General features: G+C 34.0%; 1 protein-coding gene and 1 pseudogene across 5 annotated transcripts in view; both read left to right on the plus strand.

The window, feature by feature from the left end:
* YEATS2 (YEATS domain containing 2) overlaps positions 1-22,675 on the plus strand; it is a 77,499-nt gene that overhangs the window by 25,977 nt on the left and 28,847 nt on the right. For all 5 annotated transcript variants that reach the window (XR_004950312.1, XM_016137994.2, XM_016137996.2 and 2 more), the window contains exons 7-15: positions 4,405-4,566; positions 8,361-8,472; positions 12,442-12,486; positions 13,084-13,264; positions 14,633-14,872; positions 16,149-16,307; positions 17,769-17,872; positions 19,380-19,487; positions 20,001-20,183. Coding sequence is in view for 4 of the 5 variants with exons in the window: in XM_016137994.2 (XP_015993480.1) it covers positions 4,405-4,566; positions 8,361-8,472; positions 12,442-12,486; positions 13,084-13,264; positions 14,633-14,872; positions 16,149-16,307; positions 17,769-17,872; positions 19,380-19,487; positions 20,001-20,183 (1,294 nt within the window). In the remaining variant the exon portion in view is untranslated. The remainder of the gene's footprint in view (positions 1-4,404; positions 4,567-8,360; positions 8,473-12,441; positions 12,487-13,083; positions 13,265-14,632; positions 14,873-16,148; positions 16,308-17,768; positions 17,873-19,379; positions 19,488-20,000; positions 20,184-22,675) is intronic.
* LOC118602183 lies at positions 5,509-5,626 on the plus strand (annotated as a pseudogene).

Consider the following 22,675-nt stretch of genomic DNA (forward strand, 5'->3'; position numbering starts at 1 on the left):
CTGGTATCAGTATTCCTATTCGGCATTGTACTTGGAGATAGTTATATAGTCAGATTAAAAAAATTAAAAGTATGTGGGTTAGAAAATAAAATGTCATTATTAACATGATATGATTGTTTACTTAGAAAAATCTAAAAAAATTTTTCAGTAAAGTTTAATAGTTAATAAGAGAGCTTGGCAAGGTTATTGAATATAGAAGTCATTTGTTTCTGTGTGACAGGCACAAACTTAGTAAACATGATTTTAAAAAGATATATTTACTACAGCAATAAAAGATAATGAATAAAAGTCATGGCCTTTCATGAAGGATTGTGAAAACTATAAAAGGCATCTAAGAACTAGGTAGAGCAGTGTACCATGTTCATGGATAGGAAGGCTTAGTATTATAAAGATATTACTTCTCTTCAAATTGATACGTGGATATTCTGATTAAAATCCCAACAGGTTCATAAAATCCACAGGCTTGATTTTTATATTGGAAGAACAAAGAGTCAAGACTTGTCAAGAATACTGCTCAAGAACAAGTAGGTTAGGCAACTAGGCCCACTGCATTACTAAGGATAACTATAGGCATAGATGACTGTATAGAAGGCTATGACTGTATTTTTCAATAGAATGTAATAAGGGTGCCTCATGAAATAAAGGCAGAACTACAAAAAGGAGGGCTAAAGATGCTAGTTTTTTTTTACCATGGTCAGGAATTAAGGAAATGGCTTGTTACCAACCCAGTTGTAACCTTGCAGCAATGAATAGGAACCAGAGAGTCCAAAGTTCCAGCACTCTGAAACCTCATGAAATCAGCCTAAAGGCTAATGGTTCCCTAACCCATAATTTTTTTTTTAGTTGCATAATAATCAGAAAACAAACTTTAAGGCAATGCCCCCTAGACCAAACATATCTTTAAAAGAAAAGGATTAACTACAACAACTCACTTTCCTGATAGGTGATATAGCTGTTAAGTTTTGCCAAAATTTTAATTTTGTAATTAAAAAATTTTTCAGCTTTATTGAGGTATATTCGACAAAAGTGTAAGATACTTAAAGTGTACATTGTGATTTGATATATGTATACATTTTGAAAGGATTTTTCTCATCAAATTCATATACCCATCATCACCTCACATATTTATTATTTTTTTGAATGAGAAACTTTAATTTCTGTTCTCAGAAAGTTTCAGTTGTACGATATGATGTTATCAGCTATATTCATCATGTTATGCATTAGATCCTTAGACCTCATTTATATTATAGTTCAGAGAACCCTTTTACCAACCTCTCTCTTATTTCCTTCAACCCTCAGCCCCTGGTAACCATTTTTCTACTGTTTCTATTTGACTTTTTTAAAGATTCTACATATAATTGATACCATGTAGTATTTGTCTTTCTCATTTTGGCTTATTTCACTTAGCATAATGCCCTCAAGGTCCATCTTTGTTGTCACAAATGCAGGATTTCCTTCTTTCTTGTGGCTGAATATATATAAAAGTATATATTCATCACATCTTCTTTATCCATTCATCTGTTGATACACACTTAGGTTTCCGCATCTTGGCTATTATAAATAATGCTGTATTAAACATGGAAGTACAGATGTCTCTTCAGTTTCCTGTTTTCATTGCCTTTGCACATATACACAAAAATGAGGTAGTTCTTTATTTTTAAGTGTTTGAGGAACCTCCATACTATTTTTTATAGTGGCTGCAACAATTTACATTCCCACCAACAATGCACAGTGATTCCCTTTTCTCCATGTTCTTCCGAATTCTAGTTAATTCTTGTATTTTTGATGATAGCCATTCTAACCGGTGTGAGGTGATGATGCATCGTGCTTTCGATTTGTGTTTCCATGATGATTTATGGTGTTGAACACCTTTTCATGTGCCTGTTGACCATTTGTATGTCTTCTTTGAAAAAATGTTAATTCAGTTCTACCCATTTTTAAATTGGATTTTTTTCTTGCTGTTGAATTGTGTGAGTTCTTTACTTATTTTGAATATTAACCACTTACTAGATATATGATTTGCAAATATTTTTTTCCCATTCCATAGGTGGCCTTTTTATTCTTCTGATGATTTTCTTTCCTGTGCAGAAGTTTTTTTAGTTTGATGTAGACCCACTTGTTTATTTTAGCTTTTAGCGTTAAATCGAAAAAGTCATTTCCTAGGAGCTACATTTAGTGTTTTATTTTAGGAGTTTTATGGCTTCAGGTCTTTAAGTCATTAATCCAATTTGAGTTGATTTTCATGTGTGTTAAAGATAGGTTTTCATTCTTTTGCATAAGGCCGCCTTTTTTTCCAAGACCATTTATCGAAACTATCCTTTCCCCATTGTGTACCTTAGCTCCTTTGTCATAAATTAATTGACCACATAAACATGGCTTTATTTCTGGGCTCTGTTCCGTTCCATTGATCAGTGTCCATTTTTATGCCAGTATTATACTGTGTTGATTACTATAGCTTTGTAATACAGTTTGAAATCAGTCAGTGGAACACCTCCAGCTTTCTTCTTTCTCAAGATTGCTTTGGCTATTTGAGGTCTTTTGTGGTTCCATACAAATTTTAGGATTATTTTTACTATTTCTGTGAAAAATTTTATTGGAATTTTGATAAGGATTGCATTGAATCTGTAGATCACTTTGGGTGGTGTGGACATTTTAACAATATTAATTTTTCCAATCCACGAGCATGAAATATCTTTTCATTTATTTGTATCTTCAGTTTCTTTTATCAGTATCTTATAGTTTTCAGTGTACAGGTCTCACCATCTTGATCAAAATTTATTGCTAAATATTTTATTGTTTTTGATGCTGTTGTAAATGGAATTGTCTCAGTTTCTCATTCTGTTAGGTTATTGTTAGTGTATAGAATCACAAGTGATTTTTTATGTTAATTTTGTATCCTGCAACTTTACTGAATTCACTTGTTCTGATAGTTTTCGAGTAGAGTCTTTAGTGTTTTCTATATATAATATCATGTTATATGCAAATGGAGATAGTTTTAGTTCTTCCTTTCTGATTTGGATACCTTTTATTTTTCTTGCCTAGTTGCTCCATCTAGGACTTCCAGTACTTTGTTGAACAAAAATGATTAGGATAGGCATCCTTGTCTTGTTCTTGATCTTAGAGGAAAGCTTTTAGTTTTTCACTGTTGAGTATATTAGCTGTGGGCTTGTTGTATATGGACTTTATTGTGTTGAGTTATGCTGTCTACCCATTTACTGAGAATTTTTATCATGAATGGATGTTGAATTTTGTTAAATGTTTTTTCTGCGTCTATCGAGATAATCATAAGATTTTTATCCTTCATTTAATTAATGTGATATATATAACACTGATCGATTTGCAGATTTCAAGCCATCCTTGCCTGCCCAGAATAAATCCCACTTGATCAGAATGTATGATCCTTTTTAATGTAGTGTTGCATTTTGTTAATATTTGGTTGAGGATTTTGCATCAGTGTTTACCAGGGACATTGTCCTGTAATTTTCTTTTCTTTTCGTGTGCTTGTTTAGCTTTGGAATCAGGGTAAGACAGGCTTCATAAAATGTGTTTTGTAAGTGTTCCATCCTCATCTATTTTTGGAAGAGTTAGAGAAGTATTATCAGTTATCCCTTAAATGTTTAGTAAAATTCTTTAAGCCATTTGGTCCTGGAATTTTCTTTTTTGGGTGGTTTTGATTACTGATTCAATCTTCTTGCTGATAATTGTTCTCTTCCAATTTTCTGTTTCTTTATGATTCAGCCTTGGTTTTTTTCTAGGAATTTATTCATTTCTTCTAGGTTGCCCAATTTGTTGACATTTAATTGTTCATAGTCTCTTATCCATTTTATTTGAGTGGTATCAGCTGCAGCATCTCCTCTGTCATTTACAATTTTATTTATTTGAATTGTCTCTTTTTTCTTGGTAATTATAACTAAAGATTTTTCTATTTTGTTTATCTTTTCAAAAAATGAGCTCTTAGTTTCTTTGATCATTTTTTTTTTTTTTTTGGTCACTTTAGTCTCCATTTTCACTCTGTTCTTTGTTATTTCCTCCTTCCTACTAACTTCAGTCTAGATTGTTTTTCTGGTTCTTTGGGGTATAAAGTTAGGTTAGTTAGTTGAGATCTTTCTTTTTTCTTAATATAGGCATTTATTGCTATAAACTTCCTTAGAACTACTTTTGCCGTAGGCCTTAAGTTTTGGTGTGTTGTAGTTCCATTTTCACTTGTCTCAAGATATTTTTTTATTTCTTTTGATTTCTTCTTTGACTCATTAGTGGTTCAGTAACATGTTGTTTAATCTCCACATATTTTTTAATTTTCCAGTTTTCTTTTTGTAATCGATTTTTAATCTCATTATAAGTAATAGTTGTTTTGTTAGGTTTTTAACAGAAAAAAATAATTCCAATTCCTTCCTTCTTCTCTAGGTATATACCTCCTGATAAGAGAGAAGAAAATGACCAATCAACCCATAAGTGGATGGTATATGTTCGAGGATCTCGTAGAGAACCTAGCATTAATCATTTTGTCAAGAAAGTTTGGTTCTTCCTTCATCCCAGCTATAAACCAAATGACCTTGTGGAAGTTAGGTAAGCACACTTGAGTGATTTAACCTAAGAAGTACAGATTTATTGAAGTGGAAAAAAGTGATTTAACTTGAAAACACTCCCTTGAAATTCTTGTTATTGTTAATAATTTACTCAGCTTTGGCTCTGAGTCACAATGTAGTTTTAGCTGTGGTTCACTCTTGCAGATAACTCTCACTGAATAGGCATTGACTCCTCTTGTCAGATTGTTACTGTACAAATTATATTCGCTGGTTCTGTTCTCTAGAAATAAGAATTAAACATAGGATTTTAACATTACAGAAATATTTAATGTTGAAAGTTCTTCATGATCTCACCGTCTCAGAAGTAACCCCAATGATATATTTTTTGAATGTATTAATCTAATATAGTTGCTATTTCTTGCTATTATTTCACAAAGATAGGGTAATGTTGTATATACTGTTCTGAAATCTGTTTTATTTAGGTGTAGTCTTTATATCTTTATATGATGTAACATAGCACATATACATTCTTTGTATGAATGTATTATAGGAATAGTTGTGGTTTATTATCAATGAAATCTCCTACATCCTCAGCTCTCTTCGGGACATGCCCTCTACTCCTGAGTCTTAAACAAAATGTGGCTATCTCCTAAGAACACTACTTCTCCTGAGAACAGCTTAGAAGTGGCAGCTGTTTTTTTCTCTGACACCCCATGTACTGTTGTTTAGGAGTGGAGTGTGTGTCTTTCTTGTTCACATTTGTGGCTTCCATAACTTTTCCCTCCTCCTTAAAAAACCTCCACTTTTTTGAAGCATCCTATGACCTGCTGTTCCTCCTTGTCGTAGGCATCTTCTAATTTCCCAGTCACTCCTCTCTTTCAAAAACAGTTTTAGTACCTAGTATACCAATTTTTTCTCTACTGCTTCTCTTGCCATCATTCTTAAGGACTTTGATATGCATATAGACAGTTCATAAAAAACCCTGAACGGCCATGCCACACTGAACATGCCCAATCTCTTCTGATCTCGGAAGCTAAGCAGGGTCGGGCCTGGTTAGTACTTGGATGGGAGACTACCTCTGAATGCCAGGTGCTATAGGCGTTAACAAACAAACAAAAAACCCTGATCTCTCAATTCATCTTCCTGCTGTCCATCTTCTTCACATACACATGCATAAATGCACACACATGCGCGTATGTATACACACACATGCAATGTAGCTATCTTTCTAAAGGTCTGCCCTTTATCCTTTAGGACCTAACGCAGAGGTTACTTCCTCAATGAATCCTTCTTTGCCCTAGTCTCTTCCAAAGGTTAAATTACAGTAAATGATTATTTACTTGACTGTTTAGCATATTAACAATGTTTTGTAGTTTGAGATAGCTTATAGAGTGACAGTATTTTCTGAGTTTAGATATCCTGACTCCAAATTAGCCCAGTGTTTTAATACAGATATTTTAGTAAGTTCAGTGAAAAATAGATGCATTTAAAAACTTCTGTCTATAAAAATATAAATAATAAAAAGAATATGTTTCAGTGTCTAGATCAGCAAGAAATTTCTGTGTATGGTAAAAAATAAGCACAGTCTTAGTAAAATATTTTATTTAATATAAATCATGTGAATTGGTTAAGATGTATTTAGTCATATTTATTATTGATGATAATACCATATTTACCAAAAATGAGGTTAAAACCGTATTACATTAAATTTCTAATACTTAACGATGCAAGCTAATGCCTGTTTTTTTTCTCATTTCTCCCCCCAAGAATTGGAATTTGTGAAATTCTGATTTCTTTAAGTTGTATAAAAGTATCATGCAGTGATATGTGAAATTGTATTTACTAAGAAATCTCTGTTCATCCAGAGGTAAAGTTGTGGCAAATCACAGAACAGGATGTGTTACCACAAAATCTGAGGAAATCCGAGAAAAAGATCATAGAATAACTCCTCTTCAAATTTCTCTTTCATCTTATCCATCTGGAGTATCTTCTGTTTATAATAAATGAACTTCTTTATGCCATTTGTCTTCCCTGGTAGCAGTCCTTCCCGTCCATTCTCTAGAGTTTAGCCTATGTGCATCAATTGGGGAATACGGCTAATTTACTATATACATTGTAAGAGAAATTCAGTATACTAACAATGTAATTGCTGCATATTGCAAAATGAATTTAGGCTATTTAGCTTTATTGAAATCTAAAGAACCAAACTTATCAATTGCATTTCTTCTGATTATTATTTTTAAGTACACCATGCCTCTAGGCCCCACTGTATCTCTGGCTTCGGATCCCTTTTAGAACTACTATTATACATCAGTCTTCTCATTTGACCTCAAGCCTATCTTTTAGTTTATGCCACATCATGGCTATATTTCTGACTAATTCAACTGGTGTTCAACTGGTTTCTTCCATCCAGGCATTCCAGTTTTCTATGTTTTCTTTACTCTTCCTTTTATAACATAGCTGTAGCTTTCTCTTTTTTCCAGGGTACTGTTATACATAGGGATTTTTTTTTTTTTTTTTTTTTTTTTTGTCTTGGGCTCTTCTGGTAACCTCTGGCGCTGTGCTTGATAATTCAGGTCTGTTGTTAGACTCCTCCCAGGTTGTATTTTTGGACTCTGCTCTTACTGCATTAATGTCCCTCCTTAGTTTTCCACAAGCACATCCCACTGAAAGTTCCCTTCTCCCTACAATCTTGGCCTCTTCTCTCATTACAGTAACTCCAAGCCAGTGATTCATAGTAAACATTTTCATTTTAAATCATTCTTTCTTTCCCCCATTAACTTAAACCATATTATTTTTGAGTACTTGAAAGTCTCTCAATTAAATTTTTAAGTTTTTTATGATGGAAAACCCCAAACATATAAAAAAAGTAGACTATATAGAATCCTGATGTACCCAACACTAATTATTAAGTTTGCCAGTCTCTTTTTTCATCAATTTTTTTTTCTTTCATTCACAAAAAGTCTCTAGTCCAATTGTCATTCACACATGTTCCTTTCCATTCACTAAAATCATAGTCAATATTTGGGGAAGATCATATTGTAAACATATGATCTTGTAAGTCCTCTTAACAGACAGTTTAGATAAATTGTCACTTTCTAAGAACCATATGATTTTACTCATGCATGAGATATAAAACAGCAACAAACGAATAAACAAAACAATCAAACTCATAGACACAGACAACAGAAGGGTGATTTCCAGAGGGGAAGCGGGATGGGAGGAAGATGAAGAAGGTAAAGGGTCAAATATATGGAGACAGGAGGAGACTAGACCTTGGGTGGTGAACACACAATGCAATATACAGGTGTTGTATTATAGAATTGTGCACTTGAAACTTATATAATGTTATTAATGTCACTCCAATAAATTTAATTTTAAAAATAAAAAAAATAAATTGTCACTTTCAAGTTGAGCAGTCATGATTTATTTCATTTTTGCCAGAGTGGAGGAATAAATATGAATGTCTAGGGTAGGGAACATATACCTCACAGTCTGTGTCTTCCTAATACCATGTAAGGATTCTGACTCTAATGTTGTAGCATCCATCAGATCACCTTAGTTCTCTGTGAAAATAATGACATTGGATTATATGGTATAAGTGTCTTTGTTCTAAGTATTCAGTAATTGAAAGTTTAATATAGGTTTGAGTTGAATTTTTCTTTTATAATTTAGCATTTTAGTGTAATTTAGCGTATTGATTTAGCTTCAAATGAGGAAATGTAAAATGATTGTCAGAAGGATGTAAATTTCTCATTTATCCATTATGAGAAAACTTTTTCTTCTTAGAATGATTACATGTGGATTAATATGTTAATAAATGCTGTTCCCTAGGGAACCCCCTTTTCACCTGACCAGAAGAGGCTGGGGTGAGTTTCCCGTCAGAGTTCAAGTTCACTTTAAGGACAGCCAGAACAAGAGGATAGATATCATACATAATCTGAAGGTATTGTAACAAAACATCGCTCCCTGGAAATGAAGTTATCTCTTTTCACGGGGTACATAGGCCTTCTTAGAGGAGTGGCCAAGGATAGGGATCGGGATAAACCTCTTTGAGTGTGTCCTGCTTCCCGCTGCAGCATTCTTGTCTTCTGAAGGTTGAATGTATTAATTCTTTAAAAAGATGAACTTGTCACATAATCAGAGGACTTGAATTTCTGACCAGATCTTACTGTTATTATGTTCCCTGGGCCTAATCTTTTTTTGAAAAAATCTACTTAACCTTTCTTTAAAATGAGGCAAATTCTGCAGGTCTTTAAATAACATTGTTTTGTTCATTGTCATTTCGTTGTCAGTGAGATACCGTAGAAACTTAACTCTTGTTTATATCAATTAGCCTATTACAGTCGAATTGACTTCATTTTACTAAGTTTCACTGAAAGTAGTATAATTTGTCGATGATTTTTTAAGAGAGGAATTATTGTAATAAGACTTGTCTGTCTCATGAGAGTAAAGAATATGTTTATGTCCTAAGGATAAAGATAGAAGTGAACATGTTTTAGAAAATATAAAATACTATACAAGGTTGTAAAACTATTGATTTGTATTGTAAGAAGTCTTTTGCTGATATATCCACATGATTTGTTTTGTAGCCATTATAAATTATATTTTACAAAGTATTTTCTGTACATGGGGGGGGGGAGAATTGCCTTTATATAGTAAGTGAAAAGAGTATAAAACTATATGTGTAGTATGAGGTCAACCGTGATTTTAAATGGAGGGGTGGGGGGGACAAAAGAAATACCAAAATGTTAGAGTATGTAATTGAAGTAATGATATTGTGAGATATTTTCCCTGCCCTTTTTTTCCCTATGTGTGTTTTTAAAAATATTTTTTCCAAATTTATATAATCATATTTAACTTTTATAGTTGGAAGACCATTTTTTAATGTTCCCCAGGCCCTTTCTTAACGTACATTTTCTATACGTATAAAATAACCCTAATATTGAACTTCTCCCAAAGCACCCTTACTTTGTGGTTTGTCACACTCTTAACATTAACGATTCCTAAAATGGAACTAAATGAATCAGAATACATCTGCAGAATTCTGCTTTTGTTCCCTTTGTTCTGCAAATGTACCTTTTCAACCTGAAGGCATGCTGAAATTTGCCCTCCATTGGTGATAGGCAGCACTTTTAACTTCATTTTTAAATTTTTTTCTAGAGATTACCATTAGACTAGATTGCCTTATGACCTCAGAGAAGAACTCAAACCAAATAAAGAACATATGACCACTTCGGTCAGAGGGACAGGATATGGTTCCACTTAGAGGAAGTCCTAAATTGGTTTTGCTTTCCTTTTATCTTATTTTAAGTTCCACACATACCATTTTATATTGCACTGGGCACAGCCCTAATCCCTAAAATAAAGGGAATTGTTTACATAATTTTCATATATATTATATTGTCCAGTATCATTTAGTTCCTGGTAGAAGATTGAAACACAGTATCTTTTTTCCAGCTTTATTGAAATATAATAGGCAATTAGTTGCTTGTATTTACATTGTACAATATAATGTTTGTTTGTTTGTTTTTCAATTATAGTTGCCATACAATAATATACCAGTTTCAGTTGTAGGAGCATAGTGATCATGAGGCACAGTGTTTTAAAATGACAGTATTTAAAGCATTTCTTGTCAGGTTTTTTGGAGAACTTGATTTTTCTATTTTTTATGTATTGATTGGCCTTGAGTCCTTAAACACCTATATTGTGACACATGATCTTTATTTGTATGGAGTATCATTTTCCCTGTTATTTCTGTGTTAACTTGCAGAGCCATCTTTCATTCTTTCCTCTTCTAAATATTCATTTATGCAGACCATTATTCTTTCTTCATAGTATTTCTTATATTCTACTTTTCACCCTTTCCACTCTTGGTCAGCTGTTATCCTACTCTGTCTCCTGAATTGCTTTTTTAATCTATCTCCTTTCCCCTCATTCTGCACATCACCATGAGATAGTTTTCCTACACTAGAAGAATCACTGTGCTAGTCCTCTTTGAGAAAACTTGATTGAATTCCTGTAGTTCAAGTTCACACTCCCCTTCCTACTATTCAGGCTCTTCACATTTTGACTCAACATACTTCCCCTAAATTATCTCACACTAATCTCCTGCATGAACATCCTATCCAGCCAGGTCAGTCTGTTCATGTCCAGGAAGTGCCTTGGGCCTTCTTCTCTTGTGTTTTCTTTCACGCTCTTCCCCTTCTCAAATACTTGTTTGAATTCTTTCCATTTTTCAAGTTTCTAGAACATTTCCTGGCTATTTAAGCCCATACTGATTTCTCTGTATTCTGAATTCTGTGGTATATAATGATCTATGTTTGATACTATAATAATTACCTTAAATACTAAATACTCCCTTATAGTTATATAAAATTTAAAGTTCCCAGAATTATGAAATTCCTATATTCTACATCCTTTACAGGTGTAATCTAACCTTAGCCATCACCATGGAGCACAGTAATTCTCAAAACAATACATTTATCCATTTAGTAAATAAACTTTTGGAAGATTCTTTCATAAATTTACCTAAAACTGCTTTAAAAAAAACCAAACAAAATTAAAAAAAAACCTTGATCTCACTTGGTTTTGTTTGATTTCTGGAATAGCACAGTACAGGACTTGGTTTTGTTTAATTAAAACCCTAAAAATGTTTAATGATAGACTTCATGTTTCTCCTTAAATCTTTTCTTATCTAGGCAAAACCTATTTTTGTAACATTTCTTGTATGCTGTGCTTTGCTCTTCCTCTTGCCATTTTAGTAACAGTTCTGTTTTATCAATGTCTCTTAAAATGTGGTCCCAAGAATGAAACCGTAGGCCATGCAGATTATAGAGAGATTATTATTTCTCTGCTCTGGAGAATATGAAAATGGATGTATCCTAAAGTTGCTCATATCTTTTTACCAGTTATACTGTTGGTTAAGGTTTAAATTCGATAACTTCAGATCTCTTCCATATAATCACCATGAATTCCCCCTGTATTGCGTTTTCAGTTTTAAACTCTAGATCACATTATTGAGTTGTTCTCTATGTTGACTACTAGGGAACTCAGCTGGACTTGAATTCTACCTCTTATAAATCTTTGGAGTTTGCTATTTATTAATCTAACACTGGCTTCACATTTTCCCCTCTTTCCTTTCCACCTAACTTAATCATTTTCCCTGTTGATCTTACTGTGTAATATTTATATTAATGAGCTGCCACAATTCCTTTATTTAAAATGATAGATAAAATACAGGAATAAGAGCTTAGCCTATTTGTATATAATTGTAAACTTTTTTATTTGTATTATTAACATTCCCTCAGTTTACCTGTTGTTTTCTTTTTTAAAATATATCATCCATGATGCTAATGTATTGAGAGTGGATTAGCATTGCCTATATTGCCTAAATTTTCATTTATTTTTTCAAAAGTGCTTAGTAAATATGTCCTAAGTTTATAATTGTGTCATCACACTGCTTGTGTGTTTTTATATCCTGTCTTTTAAAATATTTATTCATAGTCTGTTTAGCTATCATCTAAGTGACTGCATAATACTTCACAAATTGATGGTTCATAGTTTACTTAAGCATTCTCTTTTGTTGGCTGTTTATGTTGTTTTCAGTTTGTCATTAGAGATAATGCTGCAGTTAACATCTTTTTTGTATAAAATTTCCTCCATTTTTAGACTGTCCTTAGGTAGTTAGAAGTATATAATCTATATTCGATGTATAATTGCTGCCTATTTGCCTGAGGTGGTTTTTATTAATTTTACTTAACTTTTCCCCCAGAAAATTAACAGTGTTTTGTTGAGGTGATGAACTATTAACATTATGAAAAGTAGATCCTGTGGTATGAAGACATGTGGTGAAAGGGGCTTTAGATAAGATTGTATCCTAAGATTTATAATGCATCCTTTTGTCTTTCAATAGCTGGATAGAACTTATACTGGCTTGCAGACTCTTGGAGCAGAGACGGTAGGTTTTTTTCCTACAGTGCTGTTTGGGAACAAGTAGATTGAAAATTGATCTTTCACTTTAATTAGGGAAAAAATGAGTGCTAATTTTTTTTAAAGTTTATCTCCCTTTTTTTTTTCCTTTTTAAAGAATTACAAAATACACATCAAATTTACCATTTTAACCATTTTTAAGTATACGGTTTAGTGGCATTAAATATACTCACATTTTTTGCAGCCATCACTACCATCCATCTCTAGAACTCTTACCATCTTAGAAAACTGAAACTGTAACCATTTACAGTAACCCGCCATTCCCCGCTTCCCCTAGCCCCTGGCAACTACCCTTCTAGTTTCCGTCTATGAATTTGACTACTCTAGGTACAATATAAGTGGAATCATACAGTGTTTGTTTTTTTGTGACTGCCATATTTTACTTAGCATAAATGTTCTCAAGTTCATTTGTGTTCCTGCTTTCAGTTTTTTTGAGATTGAAATTGCCTTTATGATTAAAAATCATTTGTTACATTTCTTAGAGTACCACATTCTTAGACAGGTTTGGGGCTTCCTGTGACATTGATGATGGATTCATGAACCCAGTTGTTGCCCAATTATGTAGGTAGTGGATGTTGAGCTCCATCGTCATTCTCTTGGAGAAGATTCCATTTATGCTCAGTCCTCTGAGTCAGATGTCTCTGATGCCCCACCATCTTTGCCTTTGACCATTCCAGCCCCAGTGAAAGCTTCCTCACCAATAAAGCCATCACTTGAGCCAGTACCTGATACCTCTGTGGAGAAAGGTAATATATTTACCTTTAGATGGAAATGCATTTTTTCTCATATGGAGGAGTCATTCTGGGGAATTCCTTTCTTTCATTTGTATAATATGATATTGAACTGCTGCCTTCAGAGACTTATTAGAGTATATAGAAATTTTCCATAAGCATTCATGCTATCTCTACTACACAGACCTATTACGAAAATACTCAAATGCTTACTCTTCTCAGAAAATGTTTTTCATGAAGCTCTACTGACATTTTGTAGAACACAAAACTCACTAAAAAGCAATGAATTTTTATTCTTTGATGTTTATAGTGGTTTCTTCTAATATTACTTTCTGGTTCAGTCCCCAATTGTATAAACAGGAAACTTGAATATTAAGTATATAATCTTATGTCAAATATAAGATTCATGATCAATAAATGTTTACATATTTAAGTGTTTACTTATATAACATATATAGAAGATATAAAATTGATTCTAAATGGTGTTAGTTTAATCTATAAGCGTATATTTTAATGTGATGTTAATATAATTATTTTATAAAATATCAACTTTAATCCTCTTTAAATTTCAGTTACATCTTCTTGATGGGTATTTAATAAGAAGACATTATTAGATTAGGTGAATGCTTTCTGTTGAGTTTTTCCTCTTCTGTAATTTAAAGAGTTTTTCAATTCATATATAAAAAAAATGGGAGAACATGATGAACTTGTGTACTTTTTATATTATATATGGTTTATACTTAATATGTTTTCTAATTTTTTGAAAGAAGCATTTTTTAAAATATGATTTTAGGCATATTTACATTTGTTAAAAAACAAGAAACAAGACAACAGGCCCCAAATGGAGTCACTTATGCTAAGCCCACATCATGAAATTGAGATTTAATTACAGTTTTGGCCTCTCCCAAAAATAGAATCTTAAACCAGTCAATCAGCAGTTGCCTGGTCAGCACTAGTTAGTTCATCTGCCTGACAGGCCCCTGTCATTCCCTGAAGGAAGGTGACCTTATCACAACCAATTTGTTTTTTGCTAGTATAACTTCTTTGTTCCCATTCCCTTCTACTTATAAAAGTCTTCCATTTTGTACAGCTTTTGGGCGCTCCCTTCTGTCTGCTAGATTAGATGCTGCTTGATTTGTGAATCATTGAATAAAGCCAATAAAATAAATTTACGCAGTTGAATTTTGTTTCTTAACACATTTCACTCAAAAATGTATAAAGGTATAATAAATACTATGGGTTGTTTATTTTACTACTAGTAAATGGTTTAAGTGATAGTTGAAATAAGGGATTTTTGTTGTTTCATTCTTTTCCCACAATGGTAAGGTTTTATTATTTCAGAGTAATTGATGACTTATCATTTGCCTGTCTTCATTTCTGCAGGATTCCCAGCCAACACTGAAGCTGAGAGACACACAACATTTTATTCTTTGCCATCTTCATTGGAACGAACACCCACCAAAATGACAACATCCCAGAAAGTTACCTTTTGTTCTCATGGCAATTCAGCTTTTCAGCCAATTGCATCAAGCTGCAAAATTGTGCCACAAAGTCAGGTTCCTAATCCTGAATCACCGGGGAAATCCTTCCAGCCTATCACCATGAGCTGCAAGATTGTTTCAGGTATACAGATGACGTGTGTGAAGTAGATGTGTATAAAAATTATTGGATTGACAAAACAAAATACCATGGCTTTTAAAATTTTTTTTTTAGTTCTTCTAAGCAATGTTTTTGTTTATTTAACAAATGAATTAGTTACTCACTTGAGTAGCAAAGCCAAAGTGTCACAAGGCAAAAACAAAAGTTATTCATATGGATACATTTTTTGAATGAGCCAAGAAATGTTATTCAAAGCAGTCAAATTCAGTAGGTAGTTTTGAGGCTTTATTTTCACTGACGTTGAATTGTCCATTGCCTCATGACAGTTACATTTATGTTAGGCAAACTTTCAGTAGGACTATACTTTATGGTTTTGACTGTAGCACCTCAGAAAAGACATGGAAGAAAGTCAGTTAAAATATTTAGGCAGTAGCAGCCTTCTATATAATACTTAAATGAAAGGGAACAAAAAGGAGTCTTCAGTGCTAAAAATAGAAAACTAAGCATAAGTATGATCCAAGTCTTTAAAATTGGTGAAAAATAAAAATGTAGTTTTACCTACCAGTTAGAAGCATTTTGGAACTTGTTGCTTCAGAGATATAAAAGACTGCATGTATAAATTGGTTTGAAGTTTAGAGAAATTTATGGATGACAAATTTGATCAGTAAAAGGCAATTGAAGGTGTTTAATAGTACAGTGATAACTTTTGAGAGTATTCTGTGGAAACGAATCTCTGAATTGCAGCTGTGACATAGTATTGACAGACTTGTTTTGCGTGGGTGAATTTTATGTTTTCCTATTGGAAATTAATTGCAAATCAAGTCTCCTGGTTTCTAAGTCCAGCTGTTCACTTATTAATTTCCTTCCTAATTTTATTGTCTTTGCATATAACTAGTGTCATAACAACCTGCCTAAGTTGTTAAGAGATTTATTATGTAGGGATTTAACAGTTCCACACTGTTACATAAAGCACTTCAATGTGCCTACAGGGGACCTTGTTAAAATACAGATTTATATTCAGTAGGTTTGGGGTAAGACCTCAGAATTTGTTTCTAACAAGCTCCCGATGATGCTGATGCTGAAGCTGCTGGTCCATGGATAGGGCTGTAGAGAGTGAAACATGCTAATCCCTGGTCTCAGCCACAGTGCTGCTGCGGCTGCAGTATGTGAAACATACAGTCTCATTCTCTTTTACCAACTTGTCACCTTTGCTCTGGCAGCCCTGCCCTTCTTTCATTATCTTCAGCATCTTCTTAAATGGGTTGAAGATCTGGTTTTTTCTTCTTTTTGATTAACAAAGGTTCCCCTATATCAACTCCAAGTCCATCACCATTGCCTCGAACCCCAACATCCACTCCAGTCCATGTGAAGCAAAGCACTGCCAGCTCTGCTATTAGCAATCCTTACGTTATCATGGACAAGCCAGGGCAGGTTATTGGAGCCACAACTCCCACTACAGGTATGTGTCTGATCAATATTTATGCAATCCAAAATGTTTGACCTTTTTTGAAGATGAAATCATAGCCTGACTTAATAGCTGTATAACGAGAACAAAATCTCCATCTGTAAACAAGAGGAGGGACTTTATAAGAGTAAGGCCAGTGCTGTTTCTCTGAAGGACAGTTCACTCTTTGTAAAAGTTACATTTTTAGGAATTTATTTAAATTTTCTTTTTAGTTTCTAAAGATTAAAAGTGAGCCATAATTTTCTAAAACAAAAAGAAGAGTTGATTTTATTTCTTTTGGAAGACATTCTTTTTGGACCTGCAAGCAATGTATTTATTAACTTTTCCAAATTAAGCTGCGGTGCAAGAATAGCTCTGTGAATGTATGTATTTCTCCCCAAATAAAAAAGTCATCTTTGCTTTTATGTGAATAAGATAAATTTTGCATGTGCAAGGAAAAGTGAACCCTACCTCTGTAAAAAGAAAACTCTACTAGGAAGAATAAGAAGGCTTTGGATTCACCATGTTTATCATAATCTCAGTAACTACAGACTGCTTTTCAGGTTTTTTTGAATTACTTTCACTAACATTCTTTCATTTATTCCCTTCAATTAAACTATTTAAACACATGCTCCTAAGTGTAAACCTTTCTGTAGCTCTCACTTCTAATTAAGAGAAATAGTGAAAAGAGTAAAATAAGAGAGATGTTTATAAGGTACTGAGACTAATTCATTTTCACGTATTTGATTTTAATACACATGAATGTGTATTGGGTCTCTGTATTTTTTTGGAAAAGTTACGTCCTTTACCAGTGATTATAATTATGGAATGCCTTTAAAAAATGCTGCTCTCTGAGATTACATAATAGCTTTTTGAATATATTTAGGGATGCCAAATAGAGGTATCCTTTGAAGATGTTAAGTTTTAAGAATCAGCCAAAAGTCTTTGCAGACAAGTTTGGTAAATGGAGTTAGGTGATCAAATACCATTTTTGGTTCTTGACTCATTTTTGACTGTACATAATGTGACTTATTTTTATCAGATCCTACAGGCAATTGTACAGATGGGGTATAAAATGTTTAATGTTGGCAGCATTTTTATAACCTAGTGAATCTACTTTGAAGAAGCTAGCATTCACTTGAATGTATACATTTTGGCACATTGTTAAATAACTAATACCATTATGTTATAGTATCTCTTTTTATGTAAGTAGCAGAGTATGTAATATCTACTTACTTATTCTACATGGCCTTACTAGCTAGCACCTTGTCCCTTTTCAGTTTAGTGAAGTGGTCAGCTTCACAGGATGAATCCTTAAGTGTTTTTTCTAAATAATTTCAGCATTGTAAGTTTTCAACCCTTAAAAATAAAAAATAAATAGTGGGAAAAGGAGAGGGTGGTGGAAATGCTTTAAAATTTCATTTTGTAAATTTTATTTTGTTTATGCTTTACCTTTAAATCTGCCTTGCATAACAGGAAGTCCTACAAACAAGCTGTCTACTACCTCTCAGGCTTCCCAAGGAGCAAGTTCCCCTATCCCTAAAATTCATGGAAGTAGTTTTGTAACATCTACTGTCAAGGTAACACTCTTTTTGCATTACTGCACTTTAAAGACAGTATGTTCAGGTTCAACAAGAATTTTGTCAGTTGATAATGCAAATTTCATAAAGTAGAACCTTCAAGCTAATAAGTATCTTGAAGATCATCTACTCCAGATTCCTCTACTTTACCCTAGTATAGAAAATATTTCTCAGCTCTTTTGTCAATTGGTTACCCACTATCTATTTGAAAACTTACTATGATAAGACAGCCAGTTTTTTAAAATAGCTTTGTTATAAATTGTTCCTTATAAAAATATTCAGCGGGCACATTCCTTTTTTCCTATATTTGCACCAACAAGGAATACCGTATTTCCTTATTTCCTTTTCTACATGTCTGCCGTTTGATTACTTGAAAATAATTCCTCTTTCACAATTTTTTTTTATTTTCAGGTTAATAAGTCCTTTGAAATTTAGAACTCCAGATACAATATGAGTTGTTCAGATCAGAGAGATAGTCTGCTCACTCTGTGGCAGAGACAGTCCCTGCTGTTTGGTTAGTTATTCAGTTTGTCATTGTCGTGGTTGCCTTGAGGCTCGAATTTTTGAGGTATAAACTCCTGTTTGAGAATTCCTGAGAATTAAATGGTCATCTCTTATGCGACTAATGCTAACACAACATTTCTTATATTTAAGCACTTAATGATGACGATATTGAATCTTTAGTTTCCTGGTACGAGGCAAGGCTTTTCTCTAAATTATGTGAATGCCCGAATTATAATAATTCCCTTATAGGTCTTAATTTTTTGCCACTCTGTTTTTTAATATTTGTTGGTGATCTTTTCATTACACAGTTAAGCAGGGTTCTGAACTTGGTGTCTTGTCCCCCTGACCTTTATGGCAAATTGCCTCTGATATTTATATTTTGTATTTGAAGATTTGAAACAAGCGGCAGTGTTTTGAATGTTGACAACCTTTATTGTCTTTGCTTTTGCTAATTGTTCAAGTTTTTTGTTGTTGTTGCTTTGTTTTTTACATGCTGATTGAAAATCTTCCCCTTGTATCTTGGATATCTATTCTGAGTATAGATAACAAATCAAGTTATGAGTGCTATTAGAAGGGTGTATATACTGAAACACTGTAACTGCCTGTTTTATTCATTTATTTATTTAGTGCCTAGGCTCTAGGGATAGAAAAAATATAAAATATAGCGCGATCCTTTAGTACCTTACCTTCTGGCAGGAGACTAGACATGGAAACCAACGGGTCAACTAGATACTAGAAATAGTTTGACAGGAGTCTTTCCAGCATACAGTGGGCCACAGATGAGTAGGTTTTTGCTGTGTTACAGGCTTCTTTACATTTGATTTCTAAAACAAAATTAAAACGCAGGCGTAGAGGCTTGGAAGACCTTAAAATGTTTTGGTTTGGTTTTGGGTTGTCTGTGTTGCTAGAAAATGTCACAGGTTTATATTAAATATAGGCAACTAGAGTATCTGCAAGCACTCGTTTTATTCTAATTGTACAATACGTATTTTTACACACACAGCAGGAGGACTCTTTGTTTGCATCTATGCCACCTCTTTGCCCAATTGGGAGTCACCCTAAGGTTCAGAGCCCTAAACCTATAACTGGAGGACTTGGAGCTTTCACAAAAGTGAGTATTTATTAGGGGATTATCCCACAAGTCAATATAGTCTTATTACATTGTGTGTGTGTGTGTGTGTGTGTGTGTGTGTGTGTGTGTGTGTGTGATGTTGGAGTTGATTGACAGTATCCTATAATATGTAACTTTTTAGGCTATCTCAATTCTAAGACCAGATTATGCTTCTGAGACATGGCTTCCATTTATTGTTTAGTAGTATCCACAGGGCAACCCTTGGAGTCCAACAAGAACTTCAGAGAGCACAAAGGGTGTGTGTTTCTCTCTGCCTGCCATTTTACCAATATCTAAAACAAGTGACTAGGCGGAGTTTGCAGATGCTTCTTTTGATCCCTTTAATAGCTATTATGGGTTATATATAAGCAAAATTTTTACCCTTCTGGTGAAGTCATTCTTTATAGACCAAGCTTCATTAATTTATTAATTCCTACAAACAGAATAGATTCAGATATTAGTAACTTTTTTCATGGGATGTTTATTCAGTATCGTTATCATGTTTGTTGCAAGGTAATCATCAAACAGGAACCTGGTGAAGCCTCTCACGTGCCCACAACAGGAGCTGCCAGCCAGTCACCACTCCCTCAGTATGTGACTGTGAAAGGGGGTCACATGATAGCTGTATCCCCTCAAAAACAGGTCATAACTGCTGGAGAAGGGACTGCCCAGTCACCAAAGATTCAGCCCTCCAAGGTTTGTGTTGGGTAGGGATGGGGAGGTCAACAAGTAACGACCATTGATGTCTAAATAATTGGCAAGTGAAAGGATCTAGGGCGACAGTCTTGCTGATCCCAGAAAATTCTGTAGAGAAAAGCCCTGTTGGAAAAGCAAGTCCATGTTAAACCCATCTACTCTTATAGTAATCATTGACAAGAACAGGGGCATGTGTTACAGAGGGTCCAGGAACAGTTGAAGAGGCAAAGGGATGCAGCGTTATCTCTCTGGCAGTGAAGGCTGTTGACTTCATGAACACAACTTTCCACGTGATTCAAGTCTGAATTGGTAACTGACAGGACCAAGGTCCACTGTTTGACTTGTTTATTTCTGATAGGAGAGTGCTATAGCTTATACCTCTGATATCCAGGCTTTGGGATCTGTTTAACGATTCTTAGCTCTTTAGAGAATTTATTTTCTTTATGATCTGGAGGTGTGGGGAATGAATGTGTTGGGAGAAATGTAGAATTGCACATAGATCTGTGTTTTCCTGCATCAGTTGTGCTTTATGAGTGCCTGTGTGTGTCATGCTTATACTTATACATGATTTATACCAACAATCTTACAATGTGGATATTTTCACCCACATTATACAAATGAGGAAACTGACTCTGAAGTTAAGTGGCTTCCTTGAGAACATACCTCTAATAAGTGACAGGATTTGAGCCCAGGTCTGCTGACTTCAAAACTCCTCATTCTAAAGCTAATTAAAATTTGTGAACCATTGCCTGTAACCTAAACATGCTTTTAGAACATCTAGAATTAAAATATCTCAACTTTGGGGTAGATATATTCTAAAGCTATTACGAATGTTATGTGAAGTATTTGTTTTTCATCTTGAAAGCCTGCCTATCTAGGGAGAATGAATGAGGGGCGTACTTTAAAATAGAAAAAGGTTTTGGATATTTCATTTAGTCTAGACAGCTACATGTGGATCAAGATTAAAATTCTTAGTGTATAAGTGGTTCTAAAAATCCATAAGAGTCCATTAATCACTTTCTCAAACTTATCTGGCCATAAGAATTAGCTGATGATTAAAAATATATAGATACATAGGTCCCTATCTTCAGACTTATTGAATTAGAGTCTTCTTGGGGGCCCTGGGAATCTGGATTTTTAACAAGCTCCTCTGACTCATGTGTTTAGACAAATATAAGAGCCAGAGTTATAACATCAAATTTGACATTGTGGTTTCCATAGCCAGAATCGCGAAGACAGGTACCCCCAACTGCTTCCTAATAATGCTTCCTATGTTTAAGCCTCAGGGGCAAGTATTTTCTTAATGTCCTGTAGTGAATGAATTATTGTCATCTGTACTTCCTACTCAGACACATCCTATATACCTTATTCAAAATCTGCTTTGCTTGGCCTAGAGATACATAGTATTACTTATTTAGGTTATTAACTTAATATAATATTGCTATTTATGCTCAGAAGCTCTGGATAAGTTAGTGTCTACTTTTCGCCACTTTGCATTTTGCAAATCCACTCATTAGTGCTAAAGAACTGTTAGCCTTCTTGTTACATTTCCACCTTCCTAATTACATGTAGGACTAAGAGAAAGTGGATAGGTGTGTGCTAGAATGCCCTGAGTAAAGTTTAAAGGCACCTGAAAAGAAAAGCCACAAAAGAGTGTAAAAGACCCGCAGCAAAGCAATAGAACATGAGAAAAGACATCACTGTTTATCCAGGAAGTTTAGTGCATACTTTGCACTCGAGATAAGGAGCTGTCTGCAAGTGCAGGCTATCCCTGGTTATTGCTGAAGCACATTCCTGGAAACTACTCTGGGAAACAGAAGTGCGAAAGAAATGTCACTGTTTTACCTTCCGTACAATTTTGGCACAGTAAAAGCACAGCTTATCTTTTTCGTGAAAGTGGAGAGAGGGACCACTTTTGACATGAAAAGAGACAGGAAGTGTTGGGTTCATGTGGGAAGCAAGCAGTGCAAACAGTAACAAGAGCATGAGCTTTGGACTGTAGAGCTTGCTAGAAATCTCAGATCCCAGTCACGCATTTCTTGTGTGACCTGGGCAGGTTTTTCTCTGGAATAATATCCTTTGTCTTTCAGAGTTGGAGAATTAGAGATAGTTGTATATAAGCTACTATTATGTGATCGAGCATGAGCTTGGTGTATACGTGCGTACCATGATAATAGTTACAATCATTCAAAACAAATTAATTAGCTTTGTTTTTCAGTGTCCGAAAGGAAAAGTGGCATATATAGAATCTTCACCTTCAGGTCACTAAAATAAATTCTGACTTGCAAAGGCCCATAAAGGGCACAGGAAGGGCAGAAATAAAAACATTGAGTCAAAGCATGAAGCAAAGTGATATATTTATAACAACACAGAACAAAGAATGTCCACTTTGTAAAACTAGAAGGAAATTAGAAATATAGAGAAAAGTGTTGTGAAATGGGAAGAAAAGAGTTGATAGGCAAGTTCAGGTTGTATTGTTAAAAAATGAAAAT

The sequence above is a fragment of the Rousettus aegyptiacus genome, unplaced genomic scaffold, assembly GCF_014176215.1.
Source record: "Rousettus aegyptiacus isolate mRouAeg1 unplaced genomic scaffold, mRouAeg1.p scaffold_m13_p_4, whole genome shotgun sequence".
Lineage (NCBI taxonomy): Eukaryota > Metazoa > Chordata > Mammalia > Chiroptera > Pteropodidae > Rousettus > Rousettus aegyptiacus.